This window comes from Streptopelia decaocto, assembly GCF_964273445.1.
Source record: "Streptopelia decaocto genome assembly, chromosome: 1".
Taxonomy (NCBI): Eukaryota; Metazoa; Chordata; class Aves; order Columbiformes; family Columbidae; genus Streptopelia; species Streptopelia decaocto.
The window spans coordinates 85,762,859-85,779,546 of record NC_138663.1 but is presented as its reverse complement, the minus strand read 5'-3'; the positions used below and the strand labels follow the sequence as shown (position 1 = coordinate 85,779,546).

At 43.0% G+C, this 16,688-nt stretch overlaps 1 protein-coding gene across 3 annotated transcripts; it reads left to right on the top strand.

The window, feature by feature from the left end:
• The first annotated feature begins 784 nt into the window (after positions 1–784).
• Positions 785–16,601, top strand: FBXO40 (F-box protein 40). 3 transcript variants are annotated; one of them, XR_014186281.1, is made up of 4 exons: positions 785–951; positions 8,555–10,453; positions 12,549–13,049; positions 13,982–16,601. XR_014186281.1 is itself a non-coding variant. In XM_082075430.1 (3 exons), the coding sequence occupies exons 1-3, from the start codon at positions 943–945 to the stop codon at positions 12,744–12,746; spliced, it is 2,106 nt and encodes a 701-aa protein (XP_081931556.1). In that variant the 5' UTR covers positions 785–942; the 3' UTR covers positions 12,747–16,601. The 3 variants fall into 3 exon arrangements, 1 of the variants encoding a protein (XP_081931556.1); XR_014186282.1 differs by having other exon boundaries at positions 12,549–13,104; XM_082075430.1 differs by having other exon boundaries at positions 12,549–16,601.
• Positions 16,602–16,688: the final 87 nt, after the last annotated feature.

Sequence of the window (16,688 nt, the reverse complement as noted above, 5' to 3'; positions counted from 1 at the left end):
GTGTTGTTCTGTATTTCTGAGGTGGTGAAAAGTGGCCTTGTACAACACCAGGGTCACAAGAGGGTCTTTACAACCAGATGGGGTGAGCACCTACCAGGGAGAAGCAATGTCTGCACCATCTGCACCCCTGACCTCATTGACATGTAGTAGTACCCATATGCCTGTACTCACCAAGAGTATGAAATGCTTACCATGAAACTCACCATGAAATGCTTCAATGAGTTCACAGTGATGGTAAAAAAGTGTCTGCTCTCCTTTACTTCCACAGGTTTGGCTGCAGTAGGGTGACTTTGGTAACTGCTCCCTTCAGGCTTCCTCCCAGTGGCTGGTGGGAGCACTGGAGGGGCTGGAGCTGGGGAGTCTCCCAGTGGTCCCAGGGCACTGGGCAGGCAGGTCTGCCTGGCTGCTCAGCTCTGGGCCATTCCCCCTCTTTTTCTGCCCAGGCAGATCAGAAGCCCACCATCATCTGCACCAGCTGCTGGAATTGGTGATGATGGGAGCAGACAGCATGGTGACAATTCCAAAAGCAGGAACCACAAACTGGTGTGGTCACCGAGGAGAGTTAAGTTGTAAGGGGCAAACCTCCATCAGAGAGTGGCAGGGAGCTGACACGGAGCTCTGGAAAGGGCTTGGATCTTTTCCTCTCAGGCAGGGGGCACAGAGTATTATTGGTTCTGCCTCTCACATCTTTTCTGTGAAGTATCACTCCAGAAGTGACAGTGTTAACAAATACAGTGGAAGCTCTGTAAGCTGAGCTACAAGGTCACATGCACGAGTTTTATTTTTAACATCCCAAAACTACTTGATGTTTCTGTCTGGGCTTGCTCTGTGTCCTCCCATTCTCTTCTCTTTCTTTGCTTGCAGTTCTCCCTTATCCACCTCACTTCAACCCATCTGAGCACAACCAGAAGAGCAAGTGTTTGGTACACACACAGGGGCTCTATGATTAAGGTAAGGTTTTGTAAGTAGAGTTGGAGTCTTTATTGGTCAAACCTAATGCAATGGTTATTGTATTGAGCTATGAAAATCAAGAGGTCTTCAAAACAGCCTTAGTAACTAAGAAAAATAAGAATAATCAGGCACAAGATGTCTTAAATGACACCCTAAAACAGAGGCAGCTGGTAACTGTGAACACTTCTGTGACATGCTACTCTAAACCAAAACAAAACAACCTCCATAATACATTCAGTGGATCTGCCAGAGTTTGCAGCACTGCATCTGGGGTTTTAAAAAACTAAGATGCTAATTCTAAGATGGGAGCTTCAGTAACAGGACAGATGATAAATCAAAAATTCAATTTCTGTAATCACCAAGAAATTCTGAGAGAAGACAAGGATATACAATAAGGGTCAGAGAAGAGGCAAGAACAATGTTCTGGCAAAAATGCTGACTTAAAATCCAGTGAGTTTTGTAGATTCAGACTGCAAACTATGTTTGTAAGCCAGACTGTATAATAAGATGATGAAGTAAGAATCACAAGTGTTAGAGGCACTACTGTACCCGTTTAGAGTTGAGGCTGCTCAGCAATTTTTATTCAGGAATCTTTTCTCTTTTGTTTTCATGACTTTGACTAATAGCTCTGAAATTCTCTGTGTGGGGCATTTGCCTTGGGCTGGGTTTCTTTTGTTTTGCTTAAGACCATTCACTTGATTATCTCAAGAAGTTTAGAGTATGTTAATGAGATTGTTACCTTGTTACCAAGGCATAAAATAGAACCTGAACTCAAAGGAAAAAAAAAAAAAGTTTGGACCTTTCTTCTTTTTCCTCAAACTGCAACTAAAGTGGAACCTGTTATTTTGAAGCACTTGCTGAACTCAAACCAAAACCAAAGCCATTTCCCAGTTACCAATGCCAAGTGAGGGTTTGCCTGACTGTGTCTCTACCAAGGACATCACGGGGACCCCTCATGTGCAGGGAGAGCAGCAGGGTAGCTCCGTGCCACAGCCTCCCCCTTCTCCCTGTCCTGCCTGTCTCCCATACGATGTCCCAACATGCTCAGCACAGGACCCTGCTGCTGGGCTGCTCTGCATCGTACTGCCAGCCCAGGGGACCACTTCAGGTGAGCTCTCAGGTGAGCTATGGCTACATTTTGCAGGGTAGGGAGGAGCAAGAAATATTGGTGATGCAGGTCTCACAGCGGGGAGTGCAGCGTGGGGCTGCTGCCAGCAGTGCCCTCTGTTACCCACACCTTGCTGCTCTGAACTCTGCTCTACTCCTCCCATTACAGCACCAGTGCATTTCACTGGACAGAAGTTGCAGTAGCAAGTTTCCATGCCTCTTTTCTGTATGCATGCAGCACAGATTTACCATCTGAGGGGGAGGCCTGATGTTGCAACAGATTCTCTTTAGCTCCACACTCCTGCATGCCAGGTTTAGGGAGCTGAAGATAATCTGATGTGCTTCTGTGGGAACGCATGCTCTGAAAGAAAAGCAAGGAACATACCTGACTGATGCACTGTACTGTGGACCTACTTCATCCCTGTAATTTTAAAGCATTTTTTATTCAGTATAAAGCAATTCCATCCTGTTCGGTAACTCTGAACCAGTGGTTATTGCCATGAAATACCACAGGCTCAAACAGCTGATCCCCAGCTAGAAAATACAGGGAGTAACTCCCTAATTGCCATAGTCTCATCCTTCCATCTTTGGCCTTATCTAACAGGTCAGTTGTCTCACAGGAACACTTTTCAGTCTGCATGTCTTATAGTGGGGACTTCAGGTTTACCGGAAGGGTTGTCCTGGGATCAAAGTGCCCCTGTAAAACCCATGTGGACTTGTTCAAGGCCTGAGCCTCAAAGACACTGTGTCTTGCACATGCTTACTGGAAATTTATTAGTGCCATTGATGAAGATTTCATCTCTACATTTTATTCTCCCTTTCCACCTACCCTGGGCTGTACCATAGTCATTGTCTGACTCATTCAAAGCTCAGATATGTGAGATCACTCTTCAGAGTGCCATGAAGGACAGTGACCCCCTACCCCTAACACCAAGGTGGTCGCTCAAGCTGTAGCTGTCCCTGCTGTGGGTGTCAAGGTGCAGGGCTTGACTCAGAGATCACCATGGTGGCATTCTTGGGCTTCCTTTTGATTTTGTATCTCAGGACAAGACTTGAAAAAAATTAGGATTCGGAACACCATGTGTAAATGTGGTACAGCATGGTTTCCAATGGCCTAGTGTTTTCTTCCTCAGCTCCAAGAAATAAACATATCTGTGTAGCAAAACAAGACCCAAGCCTGATTTCTTGCTAAGGATGTTAAGTACATAGTGACTGAAGAAGAGCGCTGAACAAAAAGAGAATAAAATCTCTAGTTTAAGGAGACTTAGATGCTCTCCTAGAAAATGTGATTCTACAGCTGGCTCTACCAGGGATTTTATGCAGGAGGCATGCAACTACAAGTGAAACATCAGAACCTGAGCATCTCCATGCCTGGTGTGTATATAGATCTATATTTATTTATATAAAATATTATATTTAATTATATTTATTTTCATCTTTCTATCCTTTACTTGTACATCTGCCAAATAGAAGTAATAGTCTCTTTTAAACTCAAGTGCACCCCTAGCACTGCAAAGATTAATTCATTATTGGTTGTAAACCTCCTCAGATACTAAGATAGTAAGTATATTGAAAAACCCTGTAAGGAAATTGATAACTCTGTTTTCACCTCAGGTTTTAAGTATGACATAGTGGGTAACAAAGATTAAAAGAAATAGACAACATGTCCTATCTACCCAATACACTTCACCAAAAATATTCACATTCCTTGAAAATATTTTTCTGTTGTAATGTTATAAATAGTTTTAACATTCTTGGCTCCAGCATTTGGATGCAAACTTTCCTGAGGTTCTTAAATAGCTCTTTATCACATTGTAAATCTTAGCAAGATTGTTTTATGTTCATTTGCAATCTCATCACAGAGGGACTCTTTAAGGTTTCTGGAATTTCTGGTGGCCTTTTTTGATTATTTTTTAAAATGGGAGTCATCCCTTGATTCTGTGAGAAGAGCTCAGATGTGATATAACCTTGGTATGTCATATGATCAGTCACATATAGCAAATACCAAATAAGAAAACAACTGTATTGTTTTGGCTCATTAATTAAACATATTTACTGAATTAAATATATTTACTGAAAATAAATTGTAATCGGTTTATAAACTGAAAGTTATTGTCACTGAACAGATCTGCTCCAGACACAGACATATCTGCAGTTAAAATAGCAGCTGTATATTTTTAAACCTTACTTGATTTGCTGTCATGACAGTCTAAAAATAAAGATTTACCAAAGTGGACAGACTGTGAACTGTAATTTGCATCCTTTCTTTCCACAGTAGCTTGGACATGATTCAAGTTAGCATTTGTGTTTTGATATTTTTTTCTAATCCAGCTCTTCGGAAATGTTGCAAGTTGCAGGGAAACAAGAAGTGTGCAGGTTTAGAGAACAGCTTCATTGCCTGACATACCTGTGTGTCACCTGCCTCTGGATCTTCTGTATCAAATTTACTGAGGCCAGAATTTGTAAACTTTCTGCTCAGGGTTTTGAAAGTTATCATTGGAATACTGACAATAATGCCATCAACTGAGCCACAGAGCTACGTAGATCATCAGTTAAAACACAAAGCTCTGTCTTACTGACATATCAGAATAGAAGAAGCATTCAAACCCTGCTAAATATCAGAAAAGTTTTCTCTCCTGCCTTCCTGTCCTCCAGCTTCACAGATTTGACAATGAGAAGAAATTTATAGAAATCATTTGTCTGACAGGACAGCATATACATGTCAGGGATGAGATAAACTCAACTAGAAATGGCTGATCTGGATAAGGATTGAGACATATTCTGAATCTGAATGCTCTTACATGGTCAGTTTTGATAAACAAAGTATGTGTTTCCTTTCTCTACATGTGATTCACATGGGGTTTGTTTCAGCACACAACAGTGTGAAAGCAAACTCCTCTCCAAAAACTTTGAAGTCAGCCTTTCCTGTGATTTTGGAGAACTATAAGGCCCATGCCTCAGATGTATTTTGATTTATCAATTATTCCTCTCCGAGAGTTGGTTTTGCAGTGGAAAGTATTGTTCACACATTCATGTTTTTATTGCGGTGTAATGTACCCAGCTTTCCACTGACCTTATGCAAGTCATAGCTAGGACTATTTTTAGAGGTTGTATTTGCAGCAAAATGCTACAAGAATGAGAGCAGCAAGGATGCTGCCAATGTGAAATAAATCCATCTGTATCTCCTGCTTCTCTGAGCTGCATAGAATTAGATGTAACTAAACAGCCTAAAGCAGGACAGATGCCTCCCAAAATCACATGCATTTATGGGCTGGATGTGGCTGGGGTTGCCCTGGCCAGCACCCTGGTGTCACCTCTGTGCAGAAGCCAGTGCTCCCCAAGACAAAGCAGGGAGTGCTATAATGGATAGTCACAAAATATTATTTTTCTGCATTGCTGCCTCAAGCGCTTTCTGTGCAAAGGTGAAGGTACTTGAGCCTTCAGAGTGCTTGTCCCTAGGGAAAGGGACCACCGAGGACTTGTTTTCCTTTACTCTGCAGGACCAAGGAGGAATGAGATTCACTAAGAGATGTAAACATGTATTGCTCAGTGTTGGAAATTGCAATGGATGGAACAAAGTTGTGTTGAGCAATTAATGCATATCAAATTCAAACACAACTGTGTGGTCTTTGGTGACTGCAGGAACTCACATGCATTGCCTTTCCCGCACATCTTTCCTCCTCCTGCATTGCTCATGACTTCCATTGCCTAGATGTGAAATATGATATTTTAAAACAGTTCCTTCAAGAAAGAAAGGGGAAGCAGCTTCATGTAGTATCTCTTCCCCTTAAGCCTGAGCCTACTTTCTCTCCAGCACTGCTCTTCTCACGGCTAGGTCACTTAAGCCTGAGGTTGCAGGAGTACTCACATCCAGGCAAATGACACTTCTGTATTTTCTTTAATCTTAGGGGGAAAAAAAAAAAAAAAACAAACAAAAAAAAAACCAAAAAAAAACACAACAACAACCACAAAACCTTTATTTTACTAATAATGTATATTTTTACCAAGAGCCAAATGAGAGTCTGCTGGGCCTATGGTAGTTCTTACTGCACAGAAGGCGTGGTGGGAAGAATCGTCAAAATTAATTTTCTCATTTTCACCAGAAAAAGCGCACCCTGGGTCCTATTTGGAAACAGAACTACTGTTCCTCCTTATCATTAGCTTTTTCCCTTTCACAAAAATTCATGGTAGACTGAACCAAGCAGGAATGCAGCCTCTATAGCAAGGACCAGAAAGTCAGAAGTCTGGACTTTTCTACTTGCAGCAGCTCTTCTTTGGACCAAGTTACTGATACCAGCCAAAGTACCTCCAGAGAAGTAGCTCCAAGTAGTGACTGAGCAGCCTCTAGTTCTCTAATCCAACAACTGTGTATGAGGGGAAAGGACTACAGGAGGTCCTACATGTTACGCCTACACAGCATCTCTTTTAGGGGCATTGTTGAAGAAGACTACTGGGCTGGGTGGACCACTGATCTGGCCCAGAATGTAATTTCTTGTCATTTCATGTTCTTAGAGTTTTTTCAACAGAAGGCATGCGTCATGCTAATCACTATCTCCATTTACTTACTATTGGACTCTGTGCTTCTGTTTTCCCATGTTTAGGAAGAAGTAACAGTTATTACTGGGAATTATTGCAAGGGTAGAGAAATTATGAGCAATGGGACCTGAGAACTTTTGTAAGCAGGCCTCATAGTGCATTATTTTTACTAACTAAACTGATTTAATTGACTTACTGGGAAAGAACAGAAAGTGTGGTAGTGAAAGCAAAGCTGATCAGCGGTTTGTTCTGACACAAAGTTAGTAATCTGGTAATGACAACTTTTTATATAAGGATCTTCATACATCATGTTCTTCTGGGTTTTGTTGTTGGACCTCAGGAAAATTGTATGTCCTTTTTATATCAAAGGTTTTTAAGGGGAGAAGAGGATTTTTTATTATTATTATTATTATGGAAATGTGAGAACTGTAATGCAATCTTCCTTAAGAAAACATTTAGCCTGTTTATATAATAAAGCTAGTTTAAATTTCTTAAACATTTGCTTTGGCAGCCTCTACTTGTTCTTTTAATCCAGTCTGTTGCTTGCAAAATGTTAACTATAAGGAGCTGCCTGGTGCCAGCTGAATTTGTGAAACAGAGGCTAGTATTGCTTATTACTTGTTGCCTGAGACCTCTTACCCTATTTTCTGGCCCTTTGTGGTGTCACTAACACCTTCATAAACTGAATCTAAAATATGATCAACTCAGGATTCAGTTCCAGGTAGAGTTTGACACTGACTTGTCAGAAGTGTGTAGAGTAAACTGAAAAAGTAGAGGGGTGGTGACCTGTTGTAACAGGTCCTTCTAAAAAGCTTGTCCCCATCTTTCTTAGAGGCCCCTTTTAAGTACTGAAAGGCTGCAATAAGGTTTCCCCGAAGCCTCCTCTTCTCCAGGCTGAACAACCCCAACTCTCTCAGCCTGTCCTCACAGCAGAGGTGTTCCAGCCCTCTAACCATCTTGGTGGCCTCCTCTGGACCCTCTCCAACAGGTCCATGTCTTTCTGGTACTGAGGGCTCCAGAACTGGACGCAGTACTCCAGGTGGGCTCTCATACCTGCCTTTTTCCTCACCTTCCTATCTACTCAGTATTCATTGGTGACAACATGGGGAAGAAAGGTGAAAGGCAGTTTGTAAAAAAAAAAAAGTTAAAGCAAATGGATTTATCTGTGTGAGTACAACCTTGCAACAAGCTCCCTCTGCAGTCTGGAGTTTCTCTCCAAAATGCAGATTGAGGCATCACTTATTCCAGGTTTTGAAACCTGAAAGTGGATGTAGCAAATAAACCTGCCTGAAGAGAAGTCCCCTGTGGTTTCTGTTCTACAACACAGAGGCATCACCTGGGAGTGTAAAGGTAAATCAGGAAAGCAGAGTAAAGGAGGCCAGGAAAATTAGCCTTTAGCCAGGCTGGTTTCCATGCTGGGAACAGGGATCATGATGATAGTCTTCACTCTCAGCCTTGCTGGTGTAGAGCAAGTAGAGGTTCATTTGCACAACATTAATGTCTTTATGGGGGCTGACAAGACACCTAGACCAAAAGACCAGCTAATTTTTTCCAGAGCAGAGAAAGAAACGTCATCTTTCCTACTCAAATGGCGTTGAGGAAGTGGGAAGTTCTCTCACTGTGCCTCTGACTGTCTTGATTTCAGCAGCTTGGTATAGAAAGACCCAGTGTGAATACTGGGACAGAAAGCAGCTTGTTCCCAAACCCTGGCTGCCTCTCCTGGGCTAATGAGCAAGGACTTTATCTACATCCATGCTGCTATCAGACTATGCTGTACCAAAGGGATCAGGGCTGATACGTGACTGTATGGAGTTGGCAATCATTTGCCCACAGCCTTATTCCCTCTAGGAATGCATGTGAGCACCTAACGCATAGAAACCAAGCATACACATGGAAGGTCTGTACCCATTCTTGCTCCTTCAGGCAATAACTCTTGTCTTCTTGTCTTTGCTACACACAGCACCGGGCTCAGAAAGCTCCCCCTGGGCAGCACAGGCACTGTGAGAGATGTTTCAACCGGCAGTGCCGTGCACCAATTGAGCTCTCCACCTCCTGCATGGTGATCAGCTGCCGCTCTCACTGTGGGGCCACCTTCCACATGTGCAAGGAGGAGGAACACCAATTGCTCTGTCCCCTAGAGCAGGTCCCCTGCCTCAACTCGGCCTATGGCTGCCCTTTTTCCATGGCCCGTTTTAAGCTGGCGAAGCACCTCCAGGTCTGTCCAGCCAGTGTTGTCTGCTGCTCTATGGAGTGGAATCGCTGGCCAAACGTGGATTCAGACACAACCCTTCACAAGAACATTATGAAGGAGACCTTGAACGAAGAGTGTCTGGACACTGCCTTGGCACTCAGAGACCAGAAGATACTTTTCAGGACTTTGAAAATAGCCAACTTGTTTCCAGAGTGGAGGAAAAAGGATGAAGTGGAAGAGCTAATGGATGAAGCCATTGGTGGGGAAGAAGGTGCTGTGGGAGGAGTAGCCTGTGGTTCCCAAGCAACTGACAACCAGTTGTCCGAGCTCAGCCAACATGAACGTGAACTTTTGGCAAAGGACAAAGAGGGTATGGACCTGGGGAGTTACAAAACGTGGGAGAACATTTTCAGCAAAGAGCTCCTGGCTTGCAAGGTAACAGGCTCAGCAGACAGCACAGGACAGAAGACAGAGGAAGCTTCCAAGAAAACAGCGTCAGCCCCTCGTGCTACCAGCTCCACAGAGAAGGCAAAGGAAGTACCTGACAGGGCAGAAGAGGCAAAGGACCCAAAGCTTCAACAAGTAGCACCAAATACAGAAATGACAGGACTGGCTCCCTGGCAAGAAGGTGTCCTGGAGAGGCTGAAGAAGGAAGTTGGTGTAGGTGATTACAACATGTATCTGGTACATCACGGAGGAATGCTGATCCGCTTTGGCCAGCTAGCTGCTTGCACTCCCAAAGAAAAAGACTTTGTCTATGGGAACTTGGAAGCTCAGGAGGTGAAGACTGTCTACACCTTCAAAGTGCCAGTTAGTTACTGTGGCAAAAGAGCACGACTAGGAGATGCTCTGGGCCACAAGATGCCAACTTCGGACAAGTCAGTGGATACCTCGGAACTGGGAATAAACATTGAAGACCTGCCTAAGACAAATATAGTTAAAGCCACACTGCTGTGTGCACTGGAAAAAGAACTGAAAGGCCATGAGATCTCTGAAGCAAGGGGTATCGATGGACTCTTTGTGGATTTTGCAACACAGACATACAACTTTCCTCTGGAATCCTTCTCCTCCAATGCTGTTCTAGCAGATATTTTGGATGAAAAAAGCCCACCAGAGCTCCATGTGGAGCTCTACACTGAATGCGTAACTAGAAGACACAACAAAAGCAGTTCAGCTTTCACATTCACTTGCAGTCATTTCTTCAGGAGGGATGAGTTCCCATCCCACTTCAAGAACGTGCACACTGATATCCAGTCATGTCTGGATGGATGGTTCCAGCATCGCTGCCCACTGGCCTACCTGGGATGTACTTTTGTTCAAAATCACTTCCGCCCTGACGGACTTAAGGCCAAAGTTATATACAGCAAGGCTCTCAATACATTTGCTATTAGGCCAGAAGTAGACACCCTCCTTGGTGAATCAGGGAAGTGCATTTCCACAGTGGCTAATCGAAGGAGAAATACAGACTCGCTGAGCAGCCTCCCAGTGGAAGTGCTCAAGTACATTGCAGGGTTCCTGGACAGCTTCAGTTTATCTCAGCTATCACAAGTGTCAGTGCTGATGAGGGACATCTGTGCCACTCTTCTTCAAGAGAGGGGAATGGTTCTGCTCGTCTGGGAGAAAAAAAGGTATTCCCATGGTGGTACGTCGTGGAGAGCTCGCAAAAAGGCAAGTGACTGTGACACTGGGAAAAAGAGAGCCATGAGCTCTCTCCAGATAAAACACGAGCATAGCAAGGGATGCTGCATGGAACCATGCAGATTTGGGAAGGTTTGTGAGGTTGTGAATTTGCACCACAGTTATCTGGGATCAGGGCTATAAAATGCAGTACATCCAGCAAAGACAGGAAGGTGCAAATGGTCATCTCTTGACTAGCTGCAACTCCTCACCCAAGTTTGTCTTGGGTAACCTGTTTGCACATGCACTGTATTTAGGTACTGGGAATCAAGAATTACTGCTATTTAAAGGTTACCCGTGGGGTTTTGAAGAACTTGAGGTTCATACATCTTTTTTCTTTACAAGCTGATCTAAAGTATGTCAAAACTAAAACATGCTTCAGAATGCCAAAGGGCTAAAGAACAAGATGTGGCTGTGAAAGGAGTTCAGGTATTCACATCAACTCCCAAGGGCTTTCATGATTAGTAGTTCACAGGATTGCCATGAGTGTCTGATTCCTTGGGTTGTGAGCATCTGAGAGAGCAGCATGGGGATAGGAAGCCGCCTTCTGCAAAGCTGGTCTCCCACTGTTTGTGCTAGAAGATTATCATGTCCCTTATTGGCTATTCAGGTAGTCTTGGTGAAATATGTAAACACAGCTCCTTTTAAGTCGTCACTGAACAATAGTTACGACAGGGTTTTTTTATAGCTGATAGCTTTGCAGCTACTCCAACATAAAATTGGTTGAAAGAATGGCACGAGAGACTGCAGCTTGAACAAGCAGACAAGACAGAGATCTAGGAACAAGTACTTTAGATCCAAGGAAGACTCCTAAAAGTGATCTAAGGATGTGGCTTTCAAGCAGACCCCTGAAGATCTCCACCTATTGATTCTTATCAAAGGGAAGCTTAGCAGTTTATGACTCTTTATTAAGAGAAAGTACTCTTTCTTAAGAGCAAAAAATGAAGTATTCAAAATCTGTGTAGCAAAGTTTGGTGTGAGTTGAATTATCTCAATCCAAAACAGGAATTAGCCATTTACTGGAGGATGTGGCTTCCTTCAGTAAAAGGAAGAAATTCTGGCTGAGCAATCAAATAGCAATTAACTTCAGTTACTGTAATGCAATTTCAAACCAGCAGCCATGAATTTAAACACTGTCTAACCTCTCTCATGTTAACTTTCTGTACTGACCACACAGGAATCTTGTTCCCAGTGCATAGACTCTTCTTGAAAACATCCTGTTTGTAATTAGTCTCAATTACTTGATTACTATGTATAATAGCTATGGTTACTTAGGACTAGGACAGGGTCAGGTAATCTTAAGTGTCGTACACCCACATACTGTCTTTCTTCTGTAGGAAGAAACATTTTTAGGGTGAAGAAAGCTAGTATGACTTTTAAAATTTATTTTATTTGATGTACAGCATATATTAAAGTTACCTAATCACAGTCTTATCACAACATGCTAGTGTATCACTAAACGATACTTTGTATCACTACAAACAAAATCATACTATTTTGACTGCACATTTCTGTTTTTTACAAGCTTATATCTCCTCTAGGAATAACCCTAGCCTTAGATTTCCAAGGTTTGTTCTGAGGTGGGGTGAATAATACTAGTGTTGTGATGTTCATCATGTTGAAGTTACTGATAGATGCTTTAGAAGGCCTTTATGAAGTCAGGTTTCTTTGAGATACATTTCACACAAGCTTGCTGTAGTCATTCTGCTTTATAAATATTTTGGATGCACCTATAAACATCTTAGATCACACCATACATGTGATGGAGTTTTCTGTAGAGGTGCGGTGGTCAGTTGTCCTGGATTTGTCCACACCCCACACTGGTTTTTCACCAAAAACTGTAGAAGGAGACTTTGCCATTAAAAATAGCAGGTGGTGACTAAAGCAGCAAACCCAGGGAGTACAAGGTACGTAACAACAGACCACATTATTTCTTGTTATGTGAGCCCTGTACAGTCACATGTTCACTAACCTGTGCAAGTAATGCCTACCTATTATAAGCATATTTAGATTTTTTAAATCCTGTTCTATTTTTACCAATATTCCCATTTTCTCTTCCCAATTTGTCTCCCCTTTCCCACATTAGATCTGGCAGTTCAGCAGCCTCTTCTCTAGAGTTAACAAGTGGCAGCACAACGACATCACGTGCATGTCAGAGCACCTGAAGAACTGTCCCTTCTACCAAGTGGAGCACAAGACGGACCCCGTGCTGCTGACAGGCATGTGTGAATCTCGAGAGCAAACTCAAAAGACTTTGGTTTCTACTTTCAAGCGCAGACTCTGAACAACCTGATTCCCCTCTGCCATGCTACTCTCAGGGCCCTTTAAAACAAGATTTGGGAATTTGGGTGTAAAGATTCTTGCTTTCAACTCTCCTTTGGACATACAAAACGGCTTCTCCCTAGTTGTGGTTGGAACATCCTGCATTTTTTTTTTTTTTCTACAGTAATTTAGTTGTTCAAACTTCATCCACACTGCTCACTGATACCACGTGCTTTCTGGTTATATTTCTCTTCCTTGCTTAATACAGCATCCTGGAGCAAGCAATAAGGATCTTGTTTGAAAAGGCATCTTCTCAACCTTGAAGGTAGGCTGCTGTTCCTGAGAGATGGAAGAGCAGCAAATGTACCCAGCTTGACTAGGTCTGAAACACCTTCGTTTTGGCTGGTAAACCAAGTTCTGGGAGTACGAGCAGATGCCTTCCTGCCCAGCAGAATTAGGGATCACTACCCTGTTCTGAGACGTGAGCAAAAGAAAAGGATCCCCCAAAGTCAAGTGCACTAATTAGGACTTGGGAATGCACAGCACAGCCACAGACCATCCTTTAGGGCCCCGATTCAGGCAAGCATGCCTAGTTAGTACAGCATTTGAGCACAAGCATAAAGCTGAGCTCATGGAAATATTCAAACCAAACCAAAGCAAACAAACTGGCTCTTTGTTACAAATAACCACATAGCAAACAGTTGCAGGAGCTCAATTGACTTTCTCTGGGTTTTGGTTAAAAACATTATTTGTTTTATTTAAAAATCCATTAAAGCCATCAAAGAATATATGAAGTTATATTTAGGATGCCTTACCTACTCAGTTTTGCAATTATAAATTTCGTAAGCAACTGTAAAGAATATGTCAAAGAAATATTTTTTTTTCTGCCAAAGAAAAGGCATTCAGCAAGCCATTCAGTAACAGTACAGGTAATATTTGCTGGGCTACAGTACAAAGACTTTTTCTTTTTTTTTTTACAGAGCAGAAAAGTAATTAGGATTTGGTTCATTTTTTTAATAAATACATTAATTTAAAAACAGAATGTGCTTGTTGAAGCAACAGATGAGAGAAAATGGGAATGTCACCAACAGCATCTGTCTTATTACACTATTTAAACCCATTTCAGAGGTGCTAGTTAGTAATGCCATAGTTGTGGTGGTGGGTGGTGTTACTCTGAAATGGCTGTAGACTGATTTGACAGCTTACAGCTGCTGCGCAGCCACAGCAGTGCCAACTCACACCCCTTTCTTTTTTAAGCCCATAGCCAGAAGTGTGAGCTCAGGACATGAGGTCTGGCTTTCATCTCACCACCTCGGGCAGGAGGACCTCACTGGGAGCTGGGACATCTGCCGGCCTGGACCACAGCTCTTCTTGCCTGGGCTAGCCAGGCGAAAACTGGCCCAAGTGGATGGACACATGCTGCACTCACTACCCCTGGTCTCATTGCAGATCTAGGATAAGGCAGGCTACACAAGAAGGAGCCCTCTCTTACCGATAAAGTTTGCCGATGCACCTGAGCTGAGCGTTTGGTAGTCAAAGGTATTAATTGTGTGCTGACCAAAACTGTGCTGTGTGCAGTTCATCCTTGTCTACATTTGCGGTTTAAGTGGTCCCTGTGAGATTTTCAACCATGTAAGGATCTTTTTCTTTTCCACACACATGCCCTCAGGAGCTATTGTCTGAGTTGTGGCAACAGTGGAGTGGTCTCAGGAGGAGGAGTACCAGCAGTTAATTTTTTTTAATGCTATTTTGTTCTCTGTCCCTAGACATCCTTTTGGGGAAGTCTCATAATGCTTTTACAGATGAGAATAAACTTGTCTGTGCAGGTATCCTGTGGAAAACACAAGAAGTTATGCAGCGGAAACCAAAGCAAATGAACAAGGGAACCTAACCTGGGCCAAGAGTAGCTAAAGCTGGATGCTCTGATCCTTCATGCTGTGGCTTGAGCCACCGCACAAAACCAAACTGGCCAACATTTAACATTGTTTACAAAACTGGCTTGTCCTCAAAACATCCCCCTATGAAATAGGTTCCCAAATATTGTCACTCTGTTTTATGCAGGGAAGTTGAGAGAGTTGAGAACATAGAGTCAGACTTCCTAGGCCGGCCTCCACACCAGGGCCTCATACTTCACTTGTCATGTATCTGACTGAAAGATGCTGAGCTGCAGCATGATGCATAGCTGCAGACCACAGCAGCTGGAAATGCATGTCCAAAAATCATGTATCAGTATCTGTGCTGGGTACTTAAAATAGAGGCACTCAAAATTTTAGACAATTTGGGGAGGAAAAAAGAAGTCCCATATATAATAGGGTCTCAGTGTAAGTCAGTGTTGAAGGCTGGTATAAGAGATCATTACAAAGTTAGTTCAGCCTGTGAACCATCTCTCACCTGATCAGCCGCTTAGCTCCTGTAAATCGATGTAGCTGACCTGAAGTTGTGGATTATGTCAGGTATGAATCAGGCTCATTTTTCCTTGAGTGCCAGTGTCACTGGCAGTGCTGCTATTCTGCTTCCGGCCTCCTTTTGTCAACGCCAGTGGACTGCATTCTTTTATCTCCCTGCTCCTGGAGACTGCACAGTTTCAGTGCCGTATTTATCTTGGTGAGCACAACACCAGTTTAGTTAAAAGGCAAGAGGCATTGGTTTGGGTCCAGCAAGCTTTTAGGCTCCTAGTTTAAGCTTGTAACTTGACTGATGGAAAGCTAAGTAAGGAAACTTTCCCGTTAGAAAGTTAGGCTTCTAAACAGGACTTACGAGCCAGAACAGTTCCTGAATTTCAGCTTGAGGGATTTGATTAGAAGAAACAGGGCATCTGATGTTTCTCAAAACAGTTCTTTTGCTGTGGCAGTGTCTGGACTGGAAAAAAGGACCCAAGTCCAGCAGAGCGCTTAGGCTGCTGTTGGTCGAGATCACACACTCCAGACCTCCATGGCTTTGATCCCGTTCGTGCTGCCCACGTGCCTTGTGATGGCAAGAGCGACACTCCGCACACTCCAGGCTGATGTGTTTTGCAGTGTTTCCTCTTGCTGGAAGAACAGGAACAGAAATGATGGCATCGTGGAAATCAGAGAGGTCAGGGCAGGGCAAAAAGGCTGAGGACAAGAGAGCACAAAGATGCACAAAAGGAAAGCTAGTGGGTGTGGACAGAGGAGACCTCCTTGATTGTAGGCATCATGAGGAGAGGCAAGTGGGGAAAAAGGACACATGGATGATGGGGCAGTGGGATGTGGAAGAGGTGATGCAGCTGTAAATGTTTTAGGAGGAAACAGTTCGATTCAACAGGCACTAGCACGGGAGTGATGTTTAGGAGAACGGAGACATAAGGAGAACAGGGAGTTTATTTTACTTGGTTTCTATGGACAAATTAAGACATTTGGATGAGCCTGAAAAACTCAGTGAAATGTAAAATCTGTTTTGAATTGTAATTTATACAGTGGACCTCACTCTGTGGCACAGCCTTGGTTCTGGATTAGAGTATTCAGCCAGTGGATTGTTGAAACACGAGCTGAGAGCCCACGGTAAAATCACAGAGTCACTGATTTTTATGTTCCTGTACACTCATAATTTGCTGCCAACAACAGACATTCTGGATACATGTTTCTCCTTGAAGAAGGAGCTGGAAATTCCAAACCAGTGTTATAACAGTAACACGGGGCAGATGATATTGAGGGGTGAAAGGGTAGGTCACCTACTGACATGTATCATAAATCTGGGTTGGAAGAAGAACTTACTTGCTGGGCCTCCAACTCCAAAAACAAAGTGAGCACAGATAAGGTGAAGTTTATCTGAGTAGTGTTTGTTGTTTTGCAAAACTCTGTAACTCTTCATTGCTTTCTTAAGAATAAAAAGTATTATGGATTTTAAAAATCCAGCAAAATCCAAAGTCTTGGCTTGTTTTCTTAGTTTCACAGTATCACAGTATCACAGTATGTTTGGGATTGGAAGGGACCTCAAAAGATCA

Bases quoted from the DNA above. Each gene is read 5' to 3' on its own strand.
- FBXO40 (XM_082075430.1), top strand. The intron at 10,454-12,548 runs GCAAGTGACTGT...TTCCCACATTAG, and splicing joins CGTGGAGAGCTCGCAAAAAG to ATCTGGCAGTTCAGCAGCCT.